General features: G+C 49.4%; 2 protein-coding genes and 1 non-coding gene across 3 annotated transcripts; 2 read left to right on the top strand and 1 right to left on the bottom strand.

Annotated features, from left to right (window-relative positions):
• Window positions 1–1,365: 1,365 nt before the first annotated feature.
• On the top strand, window positions 1,366–13,263 carry SHMT1 (serine hydroxymethyltransferase 1). Its single transcript, XM_048493466.1, has 13 exons — window positions 1,366–1,471; window positions 2,770–2,821; window positions 3,939–4,061; window positions 4,695–4,840; window positions 5,638–5,753; window positions 6,536–6,696; window positions 7,646–7,727; window positions 8,249–8,461; window positions 9,170–9,286; window positions 10,164–10,286; window positions 10,644–10,760; window positions 12,164–12,274; window positions 12,571–13,263. The coding sequence occupies exons 3-13, from the start codon at window positions 3,960–3,962 to the stop codon at window positions 12,741–12,743; spliced, it is 1,461 nt and encodes a 486-aa protein (XP_048349423.1). The 5' UTR covers window positions 1,366–1,471; window positions 2,770–2,821; window positions 3,939–3,959; the 3' UTR covers window positions 12,744–13,263.
• LOC125432253 lies at window positions 6,310–6,413 on the top strand. The gene has a single exon (XR_007244431.1). It is a non-coding gene; the product is annotated as a U6 spliceosomal RNA (small nuclear RNA).
• A 245-nt stretch (window positions 13,264–13,508) lies between the features above and the next one.
• SMCR8 (SMCR8-C9orf72 complex subunit) lies at window positions 13,509–23,790 on the bottom strand. The gene is made up of 2 exons (XM_048493465.1): window positions 20,864–23,790; window positions 13,509–18,498 (listed from the first exon to the last, which is right to left on the bottom strand). Exons 1-2 carry the CDS (start codon window positions 23,215–23,217, stop codon window positions 18,045–18,047), a joined length of 2,808 nt encoding a protein of 935 aa, XP_048349422.1. The 5' UTR covers window positions 23,218–23,790; the 3' UTR covers window positions 13,509–18,044.
• Between the last annotated feature and the right edge of the window lie 5 nt (window positions 23,791–23,795).

Genomic DNA, 23,795 nt, shown 5'->3' with positions numbered 1-23,795 from the left:
CCCCTGGTTTATTTTGCTGCTGCAGCTGAAGTAAGGCTGCCCTCTTAGCCATGCCATGTTATGATGTTCAGAAGACTAAGACAGCCATCATGGCATAGCAGTCAGTGTCAGGTTCGAATCCCTGCTCTGCCATGGAAGCTTGCTGGGTGACCTTGGGCCTTGTGAACTCTCAGCCTACCCTACCTTATAGGGCTGTTGTTATTAGGATAAAAAGGAGAGGGTAATGATGCAAACCGCTTTAGATTTTCAGTGTGGGGAAAGCAGGTTATACATGAAGAAAGTAAATAAGCTGACGTTTTGACTGAGTTTGTACAATACTGCAACAAGACAGACAAGCTAGTAATGCAACAAACAGAAATAGCATAAGTTTGGACCGTTGCTAAAACAGAACCGAGACCCCTAAAAGCTATTAGCGACAATTAGAGACACGCTTTAGAAAAACCAAATGAAGGACAACAGAAAAAAAGACAGGCGGAAAACTGGGAGACGTAAAAGGATATTAATATGCTTGCTGTTCAGTTTTTAATGCTGTCATAGACCAATTAAAAAAGAAACATGCATTACTAATCAGTGTTGCATAATATAATAATGTTATAATCCATTTGTAATGGGTAATATGATAATATGTAATAATGCTAGTGTTCATTCAAGATGTATAATATAATAATGTATATGTTAATGTTGATTCATGAGTAATATAGTAATGTATAATATAATAATGTACAATATAATCATTTTTGTTCTTTCGTGAGGCATAATGTATTATATGTTATTGTTCATTTGTAATGTTCAATATAATAATATATAATATAGTAATGTATAATATAATCATTTGATTGTTCATTTATGAGACATAATGTATATGTTATTGTTTATATATATATATATATATATATATATAAAGTTATTTGTACTGTATTACATATATATATAGTACTGTATTTTATATTTATATATATATAATTTTATTGTTCATTAGCAATGTTTTTTCCTATTAGCCTATGACCGTTTTAAAAATTGAATTGAATATACTTTCTAGCTGCATATCAAAGGCACTCTGTACATGGTCTGAAACTCCCCCCTTTTAGCCCTTTAGAAATAATTATGTTGGAGGGTGAGAAGATACTCTGTCCATGCTCAGAGGCGCTCCTCAAATTCTCGCACGATGCACGGTCAAACCCGCCCCAGTTCTGGCCAAGGGGACGCTCCGTGCCTGGAGAAACTTCGCCAGCCAATCACGGTGAAGCGCGGAGAGGGCGGCGCGCGTCTCTTTCTCCTGATTGGCAGGGGGTAGACCACCCTCTCCCCCGGGTCCGAGAAGAGGCGCGCTGATTGGCTGCGACGCGCTGGGGCAAGCCCTTGAACGTTCCATTCCCGGGGCGCGCGGCCACGAGCGTTTAAGACTGGGGGGCGGGGGCGGAGCTTTCTCTTTGCAGGGTCTCTTCGGCGCACGGAGCCTTTGGGAGCCCAGGTGAGGATGGATGGTCTCTTTGGGGTCTTTTGCAGAACTCTGGGCCCTTTCTCACCCCCCCCCCCCTTTTGCAGACTGCAATCTGGCAAGAGCCTTCCCGCATGGGCATGGGAGGCAGGCGCTCAGCAGGGGAAGATTTCCGCTATCACTTTCCCTGTAGAACAGCTGTCTGCCCCACATCTGTCAAAGATGCCCTGTCAGGAGGAGCAACGGGGGTGGCGTCCATGCAAGTCAGACTCATAGCATGCCTGCATTTGCATGGCAGGCAGACGCTCAGAAGGGGAAGATTTCCACCATTACTATCCCTGGAGAACATCTGCCTGCTCCACAGCTAGCAAAGATGCCCTGCCTGGGTAAGCAGCTGGGCTGGTGACCTCTGCTGCCATCTCATGCCTGCATCTGTGTAGCAGGCAGACGCTCAGAAGGGAAAGATTTCCACCATCATTAGGGGTGGGGACTATCCCCGTAGAACATCTACCTGTTCTACAGCTGCCAAAGATGCCCCACAAGGAAAAGCAACAGGGCTGCTGTCCTGGGCAGTTGTCCTGTGCCTCTCAAGGATGCTGTCTTCCTCCTGTTTTTGCAAAGACACTGACCTGCCTGCAGGGAGGTTGTGTGTGTGCTTACATCCTGCCAACCAGCTGCTGCCAGCGCACATTACAACAAAGGCTGGCTCAGATCCAAGGGCCAGTTGGTCCCCCCAACCCCCAAATTAGCCACGGAAGCCAACATTTCCTCTGTTGTGGTTTCCGTAAAGCAGGGTAGACTGCCTCTGAATGTGGAGGTTTGTTTCATTGTCCACAAATTTGTTTAGCTCCTTTTCCGAAAACAATAAATGGCAAGCCCCTCTTTTCCCCTGTTGGAAAATCTTGCTGGGCTGTGTGCTGCCACCCAGGAAAATTTAGAGCATGCAGCTTCCAAAAAAACCTGATTTTTGAAATATTCACGCGCATGACTGTCACACGGGGCTGCTAAAGAATGTGGCAGCTGGCCATTTCTGACATAGAAACAGTAAATCTGTTCAGAGCGGCCCCAAGATGGCATTTATGTTTGCGGCTTTCCCTGTTAAGCAAAGCAGCGTACAACATTCTCCCCTCCTCTGTTTTATCCTCGCAACAACCCTGCGAGGTAAGTGCAGCCGGGAGGATGAAACTGGCCCAAGCTCACCCAGCGAGCTTTCATGGCAGAGCAGGGATTCGAATCTGGGTCCTAGTCCCGTACCCTCACCGCCACACAAATCCAGAAATCTATTTGCTTCATGTTTGTTGATTTTTAATGCCTGCTTTTCCCCCTAACAGGTAAAACGGCATTCTCTCCTTCCCCGTTTCATCCTCAAAACACTCCTGCAAGGTAGGCCGGGCTGAGAGAGAGAGCAAGGTCACCTAGCAAGCTTCCGTGGCTGGGGGATTGGGTGGGGGCTCTCCATTTGCCAACTTCTTGCTTGATGATACCTATGCCAAAGGCCTGTTTCGTGGCCCGATCCGAGGGGTTTCTAAGAGGAGGAATTCTGGGACACCTTGAGTTTTGTTTCTGCACCTCTGACCCCTGGAAATTGCTAATAAGAAGCCTCAGTTTCGAAATGGACTTTAGCTGCCAGAGGGCTGCACCCGAATAGGGGTTGCCCAATCAACTCTGCCTGACCCTTTGCTATCCTTGAGCTGTCAATGATTAAAATGGGGCGGTTTGTATTTGCAGAGGGCATTGGCTTTATTGCGCTGGCAAGGGTCACGTTGGCTGGCGGCCCTCAAAGAAGAAGAGCTGTCTTGGGTTGTCTTTGGGCTGAGGTTTGACTTACGGGCCAGACACCAGCAAACCCGTTTGTCCTAAAAGTCTACCTTTGCCTGTGCTAACCTGCCTATCCATTCAGATCTCTTGCAAAGACGTGAAAACCTCCAGGGAGAAATTTTTAAAAATCCAGACAATCAACTTGGGGGAAGCACCAAAAAACTCCTGTGAAATATTGTCTCTGCTGGAATGAACAAGATGTGTTTTGAAACGAGGTGTTTCTCGCTGGAAATGTGTAGGATGAAATTGAACTATAAAATATTCTGCACTGTTAAAGAGATAATCCCTATGTATACTGTAGTCACCTACTACAGCATATTTTCAAGGATCCATTTATTTTTTAAGTGGGAATGATTTTGAGCACTAGTGTTTTCTGATGTTTCGAATAATGGTCTGAGACTGTCTATGGCCCCTTCCGCACATGCAGACTGATGTGCTTTCAATCCACTTTCAAATTCACAAATAATTGCTGTGAGAACAGAACTTGTGTCCAGCGTGTAAACCTACGAGATTCCAAGCTCATTTGTAATGAATTGCTATGGTATATACTTAAGTCCCGTTTGACAGAGATATTTATAAAAATTATAATTTTTAAAAGGCTGAAAATAATCTGTGTTTTTTTTTCCACTTGGTCTGCAAATCCTCTCTCATAAGCTTTCTTTCTTTTTTCATGCCATGATAGACCAGGAGGGGGCAAACAGCCATGGCTGACTTTGCGAATGCTGACGGCGATCGTATCAGCCCAGATCTCTGGACTTCTCACAATAAGATGGTGCTGGAACCCTTGGACACCAACGACCCCGAGGTTAGGAGGTCATATTGGTTTTGGCAGAAGAACTGAAAGGATGTCTGTGTCATGAGCTCTTAGCATTGCAGGGAGGGATTCCAGGAGGGTGTTACTGACATAGGTACAGTGACGCCATTCATTGAGAAATCCATAACAGGTTTGGCTCTAAAATCTAGAGCCAGTGTGTGTAGTAGTTAAGAGCAGGTACACTCTAATCTGGAGAACCGGGTTTGATTCCCTCTTATTTGGTGAGCTAGATTAGCTTGTGCACTCCAACACATGCCAGCTGGGTAACCTTGGGCGTGTCACAGTTCTTATTCTCCTCCTCCTCCCACCACCCCACCCCAACTGGGACTTTGGTGTGATTTGGTTTAATTTTCCAAAACTGGTGTAACAATTGGCTAAGAAGTTCGGGTGGAAAACCCCCAGTTCAGATCTCATCTTGGACATAACAGTATTTCAGTCCTTTAAAAAAATTCCCTGAATAAATAAGTAGATGATCTCACACTTTATATATTTTTATACCTTGGGACCCAAAGGGGCTTACAGCATTCTCCCGGGTCGGACGCAGCAACCGATCCCAACCGACTGAACAGTTATGTGCAGTTTCTTCTGGGGATGGGTGAGAATTCATTTCCTCTTCTTTCAAAGGTGTACGAGATTATCCGGAAGGAGAAGCGCCGGCAGCGACTCGGGTTGGAGCTGATCGCGTCCGAGAATTTTGCGAGTCGCGCGGTCCTGGAAGCTTTGGGCTCCTGTATGAACAACAAGTACTCAGAAGGCTACCCAGGGCAAAGGTGGGCCGAGGGGATTCTTGGATTCTGGCCAAGACAGTGCTGTTTTACCTGGACACAGAAAAGTTACCTGTTGTTTCTTGCAGGATGCTAACTGGGGTGGTGATGTTAGTTGGCATGCCCCTCCTGTGCCTCGTGGTTCAAATGTATCTTTAGAGAACTCGCCCACAAAAACAAAATATTTTTTTCTCTCCAGCGGGGACTCAAGATGGCTTACCCATTATTCTCCGTTTAATCCTTACGATGAGGCCAGAATAGAAGAGGAGTAACAGGTGATCCTACAATTTTAAGGGCGCCTATCCCTCTGGTAGAAGCTAAGCCCCTTTGGTAAAAGAAGAGGTGGATTTATATCCCCCCTTTCTCTCCTGTAGGAGACTCAAAGGGGTTGACAAACTCCTTTCCCTCCCCCCGCCACAACAAACACCCTGTGAGGTGGGTGGGGCTGAGAGCTCCGTAGAGCTATGACTAGCCCAAGGTCACCCAGCTGGCGTGTGTGGGAGTGCACAGGCTAATCTGAATTCCCCAGATAAGACTCCACAGCTCAAGCGGCAGAGCTGGGAATCAAACCCTGTTTCCTCCAGATTAGAGTACACCTGCTCTTAGCCACTACGCCACTGCTGCTAAAGAGGATTGATACTGTAGAGAGAGTCGAGGGGGTTCCTTTAGCCGAAACGGTCCCAACCACCACCTCATTCTGAATCTGCGGTCTGGATAGCTGCGCCCAAACACAAACGGACAGCCCAGAGTCACTTCTGTGATTCAATTAAACCGCCTTCCGGGTCAAATGTCCTCCTCTTCAGATACTACGGCGGGACGGAGTTTGTGGACGAATTGGAGAGGCTGTGCCAAAAGAGGGCTCTGGAGGCTTACGGGTTGGACCCGCAGAAGTGGGGAGTCAACGTTCAGCCCTACTCAGGTATGCCCCGATCCAGTCCTTCGATTATGGGCTTGGGATCGTTTATGTTCATTTGAGGCAACCGGAACAGAACCAGAAAGTGACGGCAGGGGGTGGCCGTATTCCATACTTTGAGTGTGAGAATGACCCTGTCACCCCATCGCCCTAAAAATGAATGGAAAGGTTTTACGACTCAGGGCCTTGTATGTGGAAACTTTTCGTTGGGTGACTGTGTTGTTTGCCTGAAGTAGAAAGATCAAGATTTGAGTCCAGTGGCACCTTAGCGATCAACAACATTTCCTGGGTATAAGCTGGGGTCCCCAACAGTGGTTTGTGTCAATCTATACTTTGCCTGACTCTCTGAGTAGGGTTGGAGCATGTCAGGATTTTATCGATCGCATGTAAACATTTTAGCTTGTTAGTAGGTGGTTTTTAATAATTAGTTACGGATTGAGTAAATCGTTGATTTTATTTTTTTATTGTGTTATATGGATGTTGTGAGCTGCTCTGAGTGTTTCAGTAGAGCGGCTTGTAAACTGAAGTGACAGACAGACAGACAGACAGACAGACAGGGTATGTGCTCGCTTTGGCAGCACATGTACTAAAATTGGAACGATACAGAGAAGATTAGCATGGCCCCTGCGCAAGGATGAATGGACGGACGGACGGCAATCTGTTCTTGGATGGTGTCCCAAATGCTGTGGGCGTGCAGAGTGACGGACAGAGAGCAACCTCTGTTTAGGATGGAATTGTAAATTCCTTCCTCCGGCTCCTTTGCGCTCAGGGTTTTCTTTCGGCCTCAGGGTCTCCCGCAAACTTTGCCGTATACACCGCCTTGGTGGAACCTCACGGCAGAATCATGGGGCTGGATTTGCCCGACGGGGGCCACCTGACACATGGCTTCATGACAGACAAGAAGAAGATCTCGGCCACCTCGATCTTCTTCGAATCCATGCCGTACAAGGTAGGCTGTAATCTGTGCTGTATGGTGCTGTTCTGTGTCCTGGCAATCTGAATTCGAGTTCTGCCCTTTCAGAAAGGACCCTGCACAAACCATTAGGTTTCTGTAACATGAAGCATGACTGTTGGAGGAGAAGTCGATGTATGGCTACCAATCTTGATCTCCTTTGATCTGAGATGGCAAATGCCTCAACAGACCAGGTGCTCAGGAGCAGCAGCAGCAGCAGGCCATTGCTTTCACATCCTGCACGTGAGCTCCCAAAGGCACCTGGTGGGCCACTGCGAGGAGCAGAGTGCTGGCTAGATGGACTCTGGTCTGATCCAGATGGCTTGTTCTTATGTTCTTATGTTGGTTAAAATTGGACTAGTCAGATCTGAATCCGTCACAAAGTCTAAGAATAATTCAAACCTGATAATGGGTAATTGTGGGATATGGATTTGTGGGCACCTGGTCACTCCGCAGTTAGGGGTACTTCAGCGAATCCTCTCTCTATGCCTTGTTGAGTTCCACAATGGAGAAAAAACGGAATATGATGAGAATCCATCGAAATAACAAGTCTTATCCGCTAGACAATATTGGTTCTCTCAGGACCCCCTGGACCAGTGGTGGCGAACCTTTGGCACTCCAGATGTTATGGACTGCAATTCCCATCAGCCCCTGCCAGCATGGCCAATTGGCCATGCTGGCAGGGGCTGATGGGAATTGCAGTCCATAACATCTGGAGTGCCAAAGGTTCGCCACCACGACCCTGGGCTGTTCAGGGAAAGCGCTTCTGTTTTAGCAAATTTCTTTATTCAGAAACAGCCGTGCAGGTAAAAAAGGCCACCGGATGTTTACTGACAGTACTGGGGGGAAAACCTGCCGAAACCCCTCTGCAAATGCAGAAATACAAAAACCTGCCTGAGCTGGGAACAGGGCCCTGGTTCATTTCACCTCTTGTCCGTGCCTCCAGGTCAACCCTGAGACGGGATATATCGACTATGACCGTCTGGAGGAGAACGCCCGCCTGTTCCACCCAAAACTGATCATCGCAGGTAATAATCTGTGGGAAGGCAAATTTCTGGATTTGGAAGGGTTCTTTTAACACCCTCGAGGTTCCACAAAGTGTCCTCCATCCTAGACTCGTACTCACATGATGTAGCAGCTCCAAACATCTTTGTTTCTCTCCTGCTTATCCTTCCTGCTTTCTGGGGGATAAAAATTCTGTCTCAGTTTTAAAAAGGTTGCCCCCTCATTGGGAACCAGCGTGGTGTAGTGGTTGAGAGCAGTAGACTCTAACTTGGAGAACTGGGTTCGATTCCCCGCTCCTCCATATGAACAGAGGACTGTTATCTGGTGAACTGTATTTATTTCCCCACTCCTGGGTGACTTTGAGCTAGTTACAGTTCTCTCCGAACTCTCTCAGCCCCACCTACCTCACAAGGTTGTTGTGGGGAGAGGAAGAGAAAGGAGTTTGTAAACTGCTTTGAGTTACAGGAAAGAAAGGTGGGGTATTAATTCAAACTCCTCTTCTTCATTCTTTTTAACCCGGTAAACTGCCTTTTTTTTTCCTTAGGGGTCAGCTGCTATTCACGTAACCTGGAATACGCCCGCATGAGGAAGATCGCCGATGAGAACAGCGCGTACCTCATGGCCGACATGGCGCACATCAGTGGCTTGGTGGCCGCTGAGGTGGTGCCGTCGCCCTTCGAGCACTGCGATGTGGTCTCCACCACCACCCACAAAACCTTACGGGGGTGCCGGGCAGGCATGATCTTCTACAGGAAAGGTGAGGCTCAGGGTACGATTGAACGCTGGTTCATGAGAACTGGGGTAGACTTACTGCTGGAGCCCGAACAGCCGTTGGTGGATTGGATCATTGGAACACATACCAACAATTAATTGGTATGTAAAGTAAAACGGGCCTGACCAGGCACAAAATGAATTCAAAAAATGATCAGTGTGATCATGGGATGGGTTAATATTGATTCCAATTTTCCATTCCTAGTCATGATATTATTATATTATTAGACACACAAATGTAGAAGAAGAAGAAGAGTTTGGATTTATGTCCTCCCTTTCTCTCCTGTAGAAGACTCAAAGGGGCTTACAATCTCCTTTCCCTCCCCCCCCCCCGCCCCCACAATAAACACCCTGTGAGGTAGGTGGGGCTGAGAGAGCTCCAAAGAGCTGTGACTAGCTCAAGGTCCCCAACTGATACATGTTGGAGTGCACAAGCTAATCTGATTCTCCAGATAAGCCTCCACAACTCAAGTGACAGAGCGGGGAATCAAATCCGGTTCCCCGGATTAGAGTGCACTTGCTCTTAACCACTACACCACGCTGGCTCTCAAGGGATATTGGAAATAACATCCTTCCCATAACTGCTGCATTCATGAATATTGACTAGAATGGAAAGTTGAACAAACTTGAGAAAAGAGACTACATGGAGCCTGATTGTGATGACCACCGTCTTTCTCCTGTTTTCTTTTTCTAGGAGTTCGCAGCATTGACCCCAAAACTGGAAAGGAAATCCCGTACAACCTCGAAAGCCTCATCAATCAAGCTGTGTTTCCAGGGCTGCAGGGGGGCCCACACAATCATGCCATTGCAGGTGAGAAGGGTCTCCGGAAACCGGACTGTGAAAAACCGGCTGGGTAAAGGGCCAAAGGCTGCTCTAGTGAAACCAAAAGCCGTCCGTGCGCCTGTGAATTATCTGAGCGGAGGTTGTCGTTTCCCTGCGTTATCCCTTCACAGGAGCTGCTTGAAATCTTTGAACAGCCTCCTGTTTGAGTGTAACGACGCCCCTCCGCTGATTCTGATCAGAACTCAGCAGCTAAGCGGGACTTCCAGGGGAGACCCCCGAGATTAGTAGGATGTTGTGGGTTTTCCGGATTGTATGGCCGTGTTCCAGTAGTAGTTTCTCCTGACATTTCCCCTGCAGATGCAGGAAAACATACTGCTGGAACACAGCCATACAACCCGGAAGACCCACAACATCCTAGTGATTCTGGCCGTGAAAGCTCGGTCGTGAAAGCTTTCAACAATACAAATCTTAGGTTGCTCTGCAGAGGCAGGTTAAGAGCAGGTGCATTCTAATCTGGAGGAACCAGGTTTGATTCCCCGCTCTGCCGCTTGAGTTGTGGAGGCTTATCTGGGGAACCAGATTAGCTTGTGCACTCCAACACTGGGTGACCTTGGGCTAGTCCCAGTTCTTCGAAGCTCTCTCAGCCCCACCTACCTCACAGGGTGTTTGTTGTGAGAGGGGAAGGGAAAGGAGATTGTCAGCCCCTTTTGAGTCTCCTACAGGAGAGAAAGGGGGGATATAAATCCAAACTCCTCTTCTTCTTCTTGTCCATTGCCTCGAAAACCCTACAGGATCTGCATGAGTCAGCTACCCCTCGGTGGTGCTTTCTGCCTCCCGCCGTGCCCCCAAGGTGTGGCGTCCCCCCTTTCCCACTCATCTTCTTTTCCCGTCTCCTTCCGGCCAGGAATTGCCGTGGCCCTGAAACAAGCCATGACTCCGGAATTCAAGATTTACCAGAAGCAGGTGGTGGCCAATTGCAAAGCCCTGGCAAAAGCACTCATGAGCTTGGGGTACCACATTGTGACCGGTAAGAAGCGACGGGTGTGCAGACCTGTATTGCTCTGGATTGTGTTTGCCGGGGGGGGGGGGGGGGAGATGCCAATAATTAATCATCTTCAGTGTTTGTAGGCTTCTTCCAACCTTCATTAGCATGGGGTTGCAGGTTGGAATGGTTCAAAGGTACTTTAGCTACCTGATAATAGCACAGGGCAGGCGATTTCTCCCCAAGTGCTCTCTGTCCTTACTACAACAACCTGGCAAGGTAGACCAACACTGTAATTCCTAGACAGGGGAGGGAGAAAGAGTCTTTTGTTTGTGGCCACCTGATTCCGGCATGGTGGGCTGCGAATGCTTCTCTTACTCTTCTCTTGGGACCCTCTTCCAGGGGGGTCCGACAACCATCTGATCCTGGTGGACCTGCGCAGCCAAGGAACGGATGGTGGCCGAGCGGAACGGGTTCTCGAACTGTGCTCGATCGCATGCAACAAGAACACCTGCCCAGGTGAAGATTATCTACAATAGAAAGGGGGGGGGGGTGCAGCTGAAGTCGCCAAACAATCGTTTGCATGCAATAAGTGCAGCAGTCATAGACTATATAACTTGTGAATTTATATACACTTGTGGGGCTGAATCTCAAGAGCGCCCCAACGCGCCTTCAGTGGAGCTCAACTTAATGTTTGTAAGAACAAGCTTATGTGGGATTTTGTTACCAACGTTGAAAATAGCACGGGCTCACGAGCCTCTGAAGACTTGCCGAAGCCAGAAGCTGGTTGCTTGTGTTGGGTTTTCAACAGCTGTACCTCTGTATTGTGCATTGGTTAGACCTCGCCTGGAATATTGCGTACAGGTCTGGGCACCGCAGTTCAAGAAGGATGTTGACAAGCTGGAACGGGCCCAGAGGAGGTCAAAGGACTGGAATCCACGCCCTATGACCGTGGTGGCAAACCTTTGGCACTCCAGATTTTATGGACTACAATTCCCATCAGCCCCTGGTCAAAGGACTGGAATCCACGCCCTATGACCGTCAAAGGACTGGAATCCACGCCCTATGACCGTGGTGGCGAACCCATCAGGGAATTGGCCATGGCAGGGGCTGATGGGAATTGTAGTCCATAACATCTGGAGTGCCAAAGGTTCGCCACCACTGCCCTATGAGGAGAGACTTAGGGAGCTGGGGATGTTCAGTTTGGTGAAGAGAAGGTTAAGAGGTGACATGATAGCCCTGTTTAGATACTTGAAGGGATGTCATATTGGTGAGGGAGCAAGCTTGTTTTCTGCTGCTCCAGAGACCAGAAGGAAAAGAGATTCCAGAAGGTGAAGGAAAAGAGATTCCACCTAAACATCAGGAAAAACTTCCTGACAGTCAGGGCTGTTTGACAGTGGAATGGAGGTTTGTAAAGAGAAGCTGGATGGCCACCTGTCAGGAGTGCTTTGATTGTGTGCTTCATTGCAGGGGGTTGGACGATGGCCCTTGGGGTCTCTCCCAACTCTATGATTCTATGCTACCCCTGCAGAAATTAGGGAAGCAATTGTAAAAATGTTCCTAATACTTTTGTACTTTTTACTGTGAGGAATACTTGAAGGTGCATTGGGGCACTACTGAGCTACAGCCCTACAAGTGTATATATTGTAGACTTAGTAAATTCATAAGTTGTACAGTTTATGACTGCTAACCTTACTGTGTTCAAATAACAGTCTTGCAGGTGAAGAAGGTGGCAGCCGGGGAGTCATCTTGCAGGGTTGGTTTGCCTGCCTCTGTGTAGCAACCCTGGTTTTCCTCGGCAGCCTTCCAAACACTAACCAGAACCAACCGGGTTGGCGTTCAAGATCTGACGAGACTGGTCTCGCGTCGGGTATCCAAGTCAAGGCATAAGGGAATAAATAAATACATTTCTTCCTGCCTAGGAGACAAGAGCGCTTTAAGGCCCAGCGGGCTGAGGCTCGGGACCCCAGCGCTGACCTCCAGGGGCTTTGTGGAAAAAGACTTTCAAAAAGTAGCGCACTTCATTCATAAAGGCAAGTATGCCAGTTTTGGCCGGGGGGGGGGGTGGGACCAGAGTTTGTTTCCTGCTCTACGGCCTTTATTTATTTTTTAACTTCGCAAATTCATTTATACCCTGGTTCTCTCCCCGACGGGGACCCAAAGCAGCTTACATAGTTCTCGTCTCCGGGGAACCAAACCCAGTTCTCCAGATTAGAGTGCACCTGCTCTTAACCACGACACCACTCTCACCTGCTTCTTAGCCGATCTACTAAACGTGGTTTCCCCGCTCTGACTGATCAGTTTCCCATACCTCTTGATCCCCCTGCAGGTATCGAACTCACCGTGCGGGTCCAGAAGGACATGAGCCCCAAAGCGACGTTGCGGGAGTTTAAGGAAAAGCTGGTCTCTGATGAGAAGTACCAGGCGGCCCTGAAGTCCCTCAAGGAAGACGTGGAGGCCTTTGCGGAGTCTTTTCCCCTCCCCGGGTTGCCCGTTCTGTAAAGCGTCGACAGCAACTGCTGCGTTTCTTCCCAACCACGACCCTGCAAAGCTGTCCTCCGATGTTCTGGTGCCAGGAGGAAATAACAATTGCACACCCAAGATTGCTCCCCTCTCCCATTTGAGCCGTTGCCGTTCCTAAAAGCTGGGGCGGTTTTTAAATGTTTGCTTTTTATGAACTTCTCCCTCTTTTTAACATGCTGCAAAATGGCCTGATAACCGGCAGGGAGCCATCAGCAACCCAAAGAAGTTTTAAACCCTTGTGATTTTTTAAAAATAAATTGTCAGTGGACGTCCCAAAACGCACCATTTACAGCGTTGCCCAGAGATCTCGAGCAAGATTGCGATGGGTAGAAATTCTGGACTGATAAACAGACCCAAAAAAACAGGTTTTGCCAAAAGTCAAGTTGATTTTGGTGTGTGGTATAAGTCTGAGAAACTATGAAGGGGAAAGAATCTTGTGCCAACGGGGAAGGGATATCATCTTCTGACAGTCACCAAATAAACACCAATCTGTGTTTCATGTAGGGCTGCTGTTTATTCACAGGGGTTTGTTTTTTCACCCTTGGAGGAAGTTGGCAGGCTGCGTGAAACGCTGATCTCAACGAGGTCGGGGTCTCCACTGCCTGGGGTGGTTTATCCATTGGAGGCAACTCAAAGTCTGCCTTTTCAGTGGAGCGCAGAGATTTCCTGTTCCTCTGAACTGCAAAGTTGGATTCTGCAGAAGTTCCCCCTCCCTGCCCTGTTTGACCAGAACACACGACCCTGTTTGTATAGTCAGGACAATTTTTACTAGGCACAATAAAATTAAGAATGTAACCACAATATACGCCGAGGATTATCATATCAGCTTTTAAAAATACAACCAGTTTTTTTAAAGTTATTTCAAAAAATATCAGCCCGAATAAATATCTGTCCCGTTCCCTCCCCCCACCGCCCCGTTTTAAATGTATACATTTTCATTCTAGTCGTCAGGTGTTTAAACATTTTCCCCTCCCTGTTAAGCTCTTGTGCAAGTACAAAACGGTGCTAATGTACAGAAGGCATGCTGTTCTGATTGCTCCGGTTTTGTCTTGTTTTGCCTAGACTATTGCCTACACGGAGGGTGAGGTTGACACACGGGTTGGGATGACAATCGTAACATGCAGCTGGGGGGAAGAGTTTGGAAAGGCAGTAATGGGGCAGAGAAGCGGGTTTGGAGGCTGCTGCCGACCTAGTTGGGAGCAAGAGAGGGTGAGGCATTGGCAGAATAGAACAGCAGGATATGGCAGTATCGGGAGAAGGGGCTGGCGAATTCTCCGATGCCCAAGAGGGATCGGTGTTCTGGCGTTGCATCTGGTCGCCGGGCGAAGTGGAACCTGATTCATGTGCCTCTAAAGACGGTCTGAGCTGGAGTGTTGCCAATTGGAGCAAGTAAGGTCAAGCCCGCGATGTGTCCCTTCATTGCAGCGATTTTATACTCCAAAGCCTCGTAACTGCATGTTTGCTCAATTCTGTAAAAGCAGCTCCTTCTGGGGGGAAATTCGGCTGACCTCTTTTGCTTGGCGCAGCTGTTAACGTTTTCAACCCAGCTGAAAGACAATGCCTTATGGGTCCCGTTTCCCCTTTTGAGGATCCCACTTCTCGTGGTGTGCCACCACAACTACGCTGGGCCTAAAGCTGACCACGGCTGGCTTTCAATCAGAGCGTGAAGCTGGCTTGAGCCCTCTGGTTATAGGAAACCAGGCATTCTCGGTGCAGGCGCAGTTCTGCATTTAATGCTGAGCCGGGATGTGAAAAGCGCTCCTGAACTGCTGACTACATCCGATAGAACCGCAGCCGCCTCTAGATGTCTGTAGCTGAATCCACGGGGTTGGTTTGTCACACGGCACCTCTTTTAAAAGAGGAAGGCACAAGCAGTTGTTGCTCGTAGACACCTTGCAATGCTTATAGTTAGAAAAGTTCACAGTTTTTTTTTTACGGGGCGGGAGAAAACTAGCACCGTTTCACTGGGACGGACAACGGAACAAAGACAGGAAGCTGGGCACAAATCCGCGTGCCCAAGCTGGGATGATTAAAAAGATGCACGGAAGGGCATGAGGTTTTTTTGGGGGGGGGGTATGCTCTCTTCTCTCTACAGCTCATTCGCTGAAGGACAGCTGCACTTGGGTTTCTAAAACCCCATGAAGTCTTCTAAAAATCCAAGGTGCCCCCGATTGGACCCCCAACAGACCCATGAGCTATCAAGACGGATTCTGAAGTTTGCAGTTGGTGGGTCTGTCCAGGAGTCGCATGAGTTGCTCACGTCTGTATTCAAGCACGTGCCGTTCACAGCGCCATCCAAACTTAAAACTACACCCTTCTAAGTCCACTGATGTCACTGGACTTAGAAGGACGTATGTTGGCTTACATTGAGGCTGTTTGTGTCAGCAAACTAAGAACAGACTGACAACAAGACTGAAGAGAAGGTGACTTAAGATCTAGTCCCACAGTTGGTAGACCTTTTCTAATAACAGTGTGCACGCTGAACAGCTATGAGGCGGCGGTTTAGCTGCGGACACAAAACGGGCTCTGTTCAGCTACGGAATAACAGAACTCTGGTAAAATCCCAGACTGAACACTCCAACTGGCCTTGCTGGATTCTTTCCACCTCACCATCAACCGTGCCCTGATAAGATTATACATTCCTGGCTTTGGGGGAATATCTATGTGGAAGGCCAGCGTAGTAGGGCAATCCTATTCTTGGAAAGCAGCCTCATGGGTCAGCAAAGCCAGGGAAAAATCCCTTCCCCCTATTTGGAGACCTTCTCCCCTTTCGCAGGCACAGGCAGGAAAACAGGTCCCTCTCCACTCATCCTCGAAAGCAAATGACTAGACATGAAGCAGCATGCTGGAAGTTCAGGAGAGCACGGTTTTTAAAAAAAGGCTCGGACCAACTGTGACAGACAAACGGTGTGGGGTTTCTTTCAAAAACGCTGCCCGCAAAGCCTCATCCTCTACTGGACACCCGGCAAGCCCCCATGGGCCCCTCACGATCTCATGAGGCTGTCTTTTCCCTGCCTGACAAGAAGATGGCTGTGAGACAGAGCACGAAAAAACACGCAGGATATCATGAAATAAATACTCTTAGATATTGGGGGTGGCCACACGGATCCAGTTTTGAGCGCACTTTCTACAACGCCAAGTTCTGCCCCTCGGGATCAGCTTTCAGACAGCGCTATCCATTGGCTCCGGTTAATAGTTATTGAGACTGGCTTCTTTCCTGGAACACGTTTTGGGGCTGTCATCAAAAACAGCAGGGGGCAGAGGCAGGAAGTAAACAAAGGGAAGCCAGTGCATCTTTGACTGAATCTGAGATGTAGCCAGGCAATGGCAGCGAAGGGGGAGTCGCTCAACATGGCAGGCCCTTTAGGCTCCAATGCTACTGAGTCCAGAAAAGCGGACCGGAGCATAATAAAAAGTTAACCCCACCTACTCCCCCGGCATCCCCCATTGCAAGAGAGACTTCGCTGATTTTAGGATCAGGATCCTTGCAGAGACGGCACCTCCCTTTGGGAACCCTGCGACCGTCTCGTGCTCAAATCAGAGCAGTGGGTTCAACGCTCTTCCCGAAGGTGTTCAAAAAGTGCAGCATTTTAATGAGAGATCTCCCTTCTCCTCCTCCATTAAATAATAGTGCAGTTTTTGCATAAAAGTTTCCGAGGATTCGTCAAAACGCTCAGCCCTGACACCTTGACGCTTCCTCTGGAACACTGAGAAACTTTACATTCAAATCCCAGAACTCTGCCTCACGTCATCGCATTAAACAGAGGTCATAAATATAATATGTAGGTTGTCCGGTGGTGCTCTTGTAAAACTGTCACTTCTACAGCCATGCCGGCAACCTTCAGCATTTCTCCCTCTCCTGAAAAGGGCCAACTAGCCAGCCAATGTCACCTGGCTGTAGCCAAGGAAACAGATACAGGTAGGACGTGGCTTCCTCGGCGATCTCCAGTTTTCCTCGGACAAAACAAAACGAGAGTACCGGTTCTGTACAGGACCTCACAGATTCATCAACGCTGAGCAGGGAGCTTTTAGCACAGTTTCCAGCATGGGAAAATGCGCCGCATCTGCTGAGGGGCGAGCGGGAACACGGGAAGGTGCACTGTAGCTGCTTGGCAGCGAGCCCCGGTCCTGGAAGCCATAGTTCACGCGACCGTATGGTGGAGGTAGTAAAACCGCTGCATTGGCTTTGGCAGCAAACAAAGTGTAGTGGTGGGGGAGCAGCGGGTGGCAATGTGGAACCCGAGGCTGGCTACATCAGAGAGGGTGTAACCAAGCCGGGCCTCCAGAAAAACAGCGTGCAAGGACACACAAGCAAATAACACATGGTTTTGCTCCAGTAACATTCATTCCCAACGACACCTGAGTATGAGGGCATAACAGAACTTGGACGATTTTGCCCCCTTAAGAGTTCCCCTCTCCCTTCTGCATTGTGTTATTTGGGGCGACTGCAAGGGCCATTTTGCCCGCTGTTACAGAGAACCCTTTGGTTGTCATTTTCTTTCCCTTTCTGTGTTTCTCATGCTGCAAAGCAGAGTGAGCCGTTCCCTGTTTCCCTCTGGGAATAGCAGGCCATCAGGTTGAGGGACTTTACATTCATGCCATCAAAAGAGCCCTCTTTGTGCTTTCAAACATTTGGACACAGATCCAACCCTCCCACCTCTGGCCTTTGCCATCCCAACCCTCTGCCACAGATGCTCGAGTCCATGAGCCATGTTAGCTCAGTGGTGACTCTGCAAAGGAGACCCTGCAAACCAGAAAGGGATTTCTGCTGCATTACATTTGGGCAGCCAAATTCTTACCTGCTGAGACTGTAAATTTCCCTTTTCCACCCGTTCACTTCCTTTGCCAATCAAGTTTGCTAGGCTTTTGAAGGCAAGAGGTTTTTGCGACTTGCTTTCCGTTTCAAAAAATGCAACCACAGCCCCTTCCTCCAATTATCACTCCCCCCATCGGCCTCCTCCCAACTGCTACCCAGCTCCTGCTCCGTAAAGGAACAATTCCCCCCTCTCAGACACAAGACAGAACGGTTCCATCAAACAGTGATTTAGAAGCTGACAATATCCTTTCCTTAAATTAAAAAAAAGAAGAAGAGGAGACGAAAAGGGTGACTGATGCTGTCAGAGGCTGGCTGGAGCAAGGAGGGTTTTGCCCGTTCTCAGGACCCCTCGCGTGGTTCCTTCTATGCCACCATGCAGACGACGTTGACACCGGAAGAGGGTGGAAGCCGGCAAGGGGCTGTGGCTGAGCAGAGATGAATGCTGAGCCAGAGGCCGAAGGGGCTTAAATTTTGTACAGAGCGCTGGGCACGTAATCGAACCTGAGCACCAGGTTGACCCCCCGGACGGGATCCTGAAGGTACTGGAGTTTGAGAAGCTCGGCGAGGTACTGTACCACTCTGCCGTCCTCGTTGGCCAGCCCCAGGTGGCCTTTCAGGAAGTTCTGCCGCCGGACGGCCACAGACTCCTCCGTCTCCCCCTCCCGGATCGGGAGGTGCAGGTGGTGACAAAAGGTGTACAGGAAGGCCTTGGAGCAAAGTTGGGTGAGGACTGTCTGGACGTGCATGTAGTAAGTGCTCCCCCGTTTGATCTGCGTGCGGTGGTCGGCCAGCCGGGGGATCAGGCCTCCCCGGTACTGGGGGCAGCGCAGGGTCTTGCTGTCTGCATCCAGGATGCTGATGTAGCGGATGTACCGGCTGAGGGAGTGCAGCGCGTTGAGGCCAGCCGGAGAAGACATCCTGGGCGGAAAGGAGCAGAAGCGGTTATTTTAAACTGCTAACTTCCACCCTCCACTCCTAGGTGCATCGGTAGAGAGCCAAAGTGGTGTAGTGGTGAAGAGCAGGTGGATTCTAATCTGGAAAACTGGGTTTGATTCCCCACTCCTCCACCTGAGTGGCGGAGGCTTACGTGGTAAACCAGATGTGTTTCTGCATTCCTACATTCCTGCTGGGTGACCCTGGGCTAGTCACAGTTCTTTGGAACTCTCTCAGCCCCACCAACCTCAGAAGGTGTCTGTTGTGGGCAGAGGAAGGGAAAGAAGCTTGTAATCCACCTTGAGTCTCCCTACAGGAGAGAAAGGTGGAGTATAAATCCAAACTCCTCCTCCTCCTTCTAGAAAGGCCATATGTCAATGCAACCAATAAAACAGAACAGGTGTAGCGGTCAGAGGATGAGACGTGAGGTGGGAGTGCTGGGGTCAGATCTCCACTATGCTGGGTGACCTGGGGCCTGTCACTCTCTTTGAACCTGACCTACCTCACAGGGTCATCATGAGGATAAAAGGGAGGGGGAAGAATCACGTAAACCCCTGGGGTGGGAGGGAACAGGTCAGGTATAATTTTTGTAAAACCCTCCATTTTTTATTTTACGTTTATGGTTTGCTGCCTATGAATGCACACCAGTTCAAAAGAGGAAGGGATTGAGAGACATGTCAGAACAGGTGTGAATGTTTAGATGAGCAAAATCTAAATGACAGCTGGACCCTCCTTCTAACAGGTGCCGTGTGCAGATTAGTACCAAGTGCACAGCTTGTACCGTGTGCAAACCTGATAAGGTGAGGGCACCTGATTGGCACCACTTTTGTATATAGTTAGCACAGACAGCAGTGTGATGGGTGCCTGAAAACACCTGTGGTCTGGCAAAGCACTTTGTCAGTAGATAGCAATAAATAGAACTGCACTGGTGACTGTGTGTCTGTCAGTTCTTGCCTACATGGCGTCCTACAAGGTGGTCTACTCCGAGTAAATCCGCTGCTTCAACAAGACAGTGGGGTATATTGTTTGGTGTAGGACTGAAACTTGCTAGGTGACTTTGAGCCAGTCTAACACTCTCAGCTTGACCTTTCTCACAGGGCTACTATGAGGATAAAAACGGAGAGCAAAATAACGCACGTTGCTTTGGGGACCTGTTGGCGATAGGGGGAAGTATGCCCTGTTTCCCGGAAAAAAATACAGTGTCTTATATTAATTTTTGCTTTCAAAGATGTCTTATTTTCAGGGGATGTCTTATTTTTCCGCTCCACAGCTGCATGCTCTGGTGTTCTGTTTGATGGGCATGCTCCCAAACAAAAACTTTGCTACGTCTTACTTTCGGGGGATGCTTTATATTTAGCACGTCAGCAAAACCTCTACTATGTCTTATTTGTAGGGGATGTCTTATTTTCGGGGAAACAGGGTACATGAAGTAAAGAAATAAGCCAGTATGGAAGGAGAGGGTTCTGAAATGGCCGGCCATGGAAAACAAGCTCATAAGAGCTACCTAAGGTTGCCGGAGTGAAGACTTTCCCCACAGTTCAAACCTCACCTGTAACCCCTCCCTCGTGGGTGCATACAGCCAGGAGGGACATGGCTGTACCGGCTCCCCCACTCCAGGGAGGAATTGGCCCATGACTGCAACATCAACCAAGGTGACGTTTTCCTCTTTAAACCTTGATAACCCTATGGGGTTGCCAAAAGTTAGCTGTGCTTTGGTGGCACACACAGACACGTGGTGTGCTGGGGAGGAGGGGGGGAATTGCCATTCTGTCATGGAAGTTTGGCAGAGGAACTTTGGTGAGCCCTGTGCTCTCAGACTCACCGACCTGAGAGGAGAAGGAGAACACTGTAAGCCCCTTTGTGTCCCCCACTGAGAAGAAAAGCCGTCACTCCTGAAAAATCCACTGATTCTTGCCAAGTTTGTTTCACTTAGTCAACTGCATTATCTAAATGAACTAAAATTTAAGCACAAATAAATAAATTCAAGGGGAAAGCTAGCTTCGGGAAGCGTTAATCAAACAGGGCCCCTTCCCCCAAATGTTTGGGAAATAAGTCTGACGCACCTGGAGAGCCTTGAAGTTAAACTCCATCCTACCAACTACACATTGCAATCTGGCAAGTGCTTGATGGACGTCCAGAGTTTGCAATTTGAGGCATGCAATAAAATCTGGGAGAGATGGGGGGAATGATGTGCCATTGATGAACTGCCAGAGACAGTTAGGGTGCCATCAGGGGGTGGGGTGAGAGAGTTACAACTTGCGCAACCTTGCCCTATCTTAATACAGCTTTGTGCTGGGTTCTCCAAATAAGCAAACAGGCCTTTGAGACAAGGCGAGACAGTTTTTTTTACCTTTGTAATCCAATCAGCTTCCACTTCTGAAAATCCGTGATGTGCAAAGGGGTGGTGGTCCAGTGCTTCACAGGCTTGGCGTCCGCCCCGCAACTGGGGACAAAGATGGAGAGGGCCGTGACAAGCTTCTCCACGGCCCCTTTGTCTTCCCCCAGTATGATCAGCGTCCTGCCGCTCAGCAGAGAATATATGGCTGGGTGAGCGAAGGGATACTGCCGGATGAACCGGAGTGCGTTCTGGCCGGCTTTCTTCTTGTGCCGTTCTCCTGACGGGCCGGCCAGGGGAGCGGGGGAGGGTGTCCTGTCCGAACTGGTAGACCCCGCGCTGCTCATGTAGCTCACGGTTGAGTCTGAACACTTATCCAGGCTTATCTTACTCGTCTCTCGACTGCTCATGAGATAATGTGGATCCAGTTCGTACGTCAGCAGGCCTCCCAAGACGCCGTCGTGGGAAGAATAGTCTGTAAAGTTCACGCGGAATTCCTGGTCTGCCTGCCGGTAGGGACGGGGTGGGATGCTGACGACACCATCGTCGCCGCAAAGCTTGGGGGCCAGGCTGGGCAACGGTTCCAGAAAGCTGGGGCTCTCTTTCCCGATGCAGCAGGTGGAGTCTGCGGGGAGCAGGTTTTCAGGTTCGCCTCCCACCTCTTCAGCACAGTCCAGGTTTAAACCGGGGCTGAAGTGAAGACCTTCCTCTTCTTCATCAGCATAAGGCTCTTCGTTAATGGCACTTGGGTAGCTCGCTTTAAAATCATCAGGAATGAGCGCTTCCGAGGGGCAGGTGCTGAGGACCTCGATGCTGTCTTCGCTGATGGTCCGCCCACTGACGGCTTTGCTCCTTGCTGCCTGAGGACTAGGGTGTGGTTGCAGAAAGCTGGCTTGGCTCTCAGACTGAGCAAGGGCAGCTGCAGACTTTTCTGTTCCCAAAACCTCAATGCTTTCACCACTACTGACGCTTCCTTTGAGGTCTGCATCAAGGTACCCAAGATTGTCTTGGTGGCTATAAGTGATCGGCTCACTGACCTCCGTGCCTGGAGCGTCTTTGAGTTCCTGGTCCATCTTAATGGGAACAGACTCAACACTGGATTTGTAAGCTGTCAAGCTAATTAATGTTTTTGGAACAGGACAGAATTCCAAGTATTTGGTGTCAGACGAATCTAGGGGAGATCCTGGAAAGGCATTTAACTGCTTCTCAGGCGGTCTGTCCTCAACAGCGAAGGTCTCCTCAAAAAGGAAGTTGGTAATTTTTTGTTGTCTCAAAAGTGCTCGGCTGATCTGGTTGGTGAGGAGATAGCAAACGTCACCTCTGAATGTCTTCTCAATCTGATGCAGCTGGTCTAGCGTCTGGGTGAAAAAATACACGTCGCACAGTTCCTGAAGGGTTTTGAGTTTCTTGTCGAAGCACTTGGTGGATTTTGCCTTGATAAGTTTTGGGGTGTAAGAAGAGCGCCGTGGATACAGGTTCGTCTCACCAATTTCATCAGGTTTCGAGGTAGTAAATCCCTGTTCCAAGCTGTCTTCTGCTGGTTCCACCACATTCTCTGGCTCATAGGGATGAAAATCAGAATCTTTCAGCTTACTGTAAGGATAGGATCTGATCTGTTTGAGCAAGTCCTGATGCTCTATGATTGATTTCTCGACGCTGGCCAGTTCATTGGCTTTCTCAATGGCCTGTGTGGTATAGTACCCTTTCTCATTGTTTTTCTTCTGGATCTCTGTTTCGTTGTGAAGCACAGTTCGAGTATAGTTGAGGTCTTTCAATTTCTTCTCCAGTTCGTTTGCAAAGGCTTTCCGGTTGCCAGTCTTTAAGCACTCCGAGGCTTTTGAGAATTCCACGGAGAGCTCTTGAAACATCTGCATGATTTTGTGCTCATCGGCAGAAATGTAGGCCATACAGAAAGGGCGGACAAAACCCCTCGCTTCAAGGTCATAGAGCGTCAGGTGGTGCACGTACGCGAAAGCGCCTTCCTTGGAATCTCCCAGCACTACTTTTGAATCTTCTACAAAGTTCAGCTTTGGGTAAGGGCACCCAGGTGGGTGTCCGACAAAAGATGCTTGATAATCCACCGACATGATGCGAAGGGAAAAATAGTTGAGATCGAAGGTGCCGGAAACTTTGGCGTCGTCGGGGACGGTGAGCAACGGCTGGGGCCCGACTTGCTCTGAGAACTCCGAGATGAGGATGAAGTCCCGGTTGAACTTGGCGCCGGAGAGTTTGGACCAGGGGTTGGCCCCATGGCTGGCAAAAGGGAAGAGCGGAACCGAGTACTCCTCGGGCAATGGCGGGTCAATGTAGGCTTCCTCCTCCTCCTCGTCCTCTTTGGTAAATGCCACCACATCCGGGGCGCTGATCATGTTTCCAGGTAGGGGCGGCGACGGGGCATGAATGAAAAGAAGCAGTTCACTCCCCCCTGTCTCAGTCACCCAGCACCCAGTGCTGGAGGTGGAAGATGAGGGGGAAGGCGTTCTTCTCCCACCCCCAACTAATGCAGAACCTATTAATAGAATATCTATTCCCACCCCCCACCTGATTTACCTGTCTAGGAAGTCGCTTGACAGCTATATTGTCCCCTTGACCTCCCTATTTGAGGGAGCTACCTGCCCTAAACCTGGAAGGGGGGAATCAGCCCCTTTCTCCAAATGGGTCTGAGGGGAGGTCAGTCCCTTCATTTGGGGGTCCCCCCTCCCCCACCCCTATGGATCTGACTCTTGCCCCCTGCCCCGTACGAGCCACCAGCCTCCCCCACAATCCCTGCCCGGGAAACGGGGCCTTCCCTCCGACCTCCCTCAAAACCCGGGCGGCGTGGGCGCCAGGACCGAGCCGCAGCCGACCCTTGCCGGACTCTGCCCTTCCCTCTGACCCGCGCCTGGGCGAAGAACCGTCACTTCCCCCTCACTGCAGCCGCCGGGCAGCCATCTTGGGCTCACGTGAC

This window comes from Sphaerodactylus townsendi, linkage group LG04 (genome assembly GCF_021028975.2).
Source record: "Sphaerodactylus townsendi isolate TG3544 linkage group LG04, MPM_Stown_v2.3, whole genome shotgun sequence".
NCBI classification, from domain to species: Eukaryota; Metazoa; Chordata; class Lepidosauria; order Squamata; family Sphaerodactylidae; genus Sphaerodactylus; species Sphaerodactylus townsendi.
The sequence above is the reverse complement of the archived record's forward strand: the minus strand, read 5'-3'. Positions and strand labels throughout refer to the sequence as shown.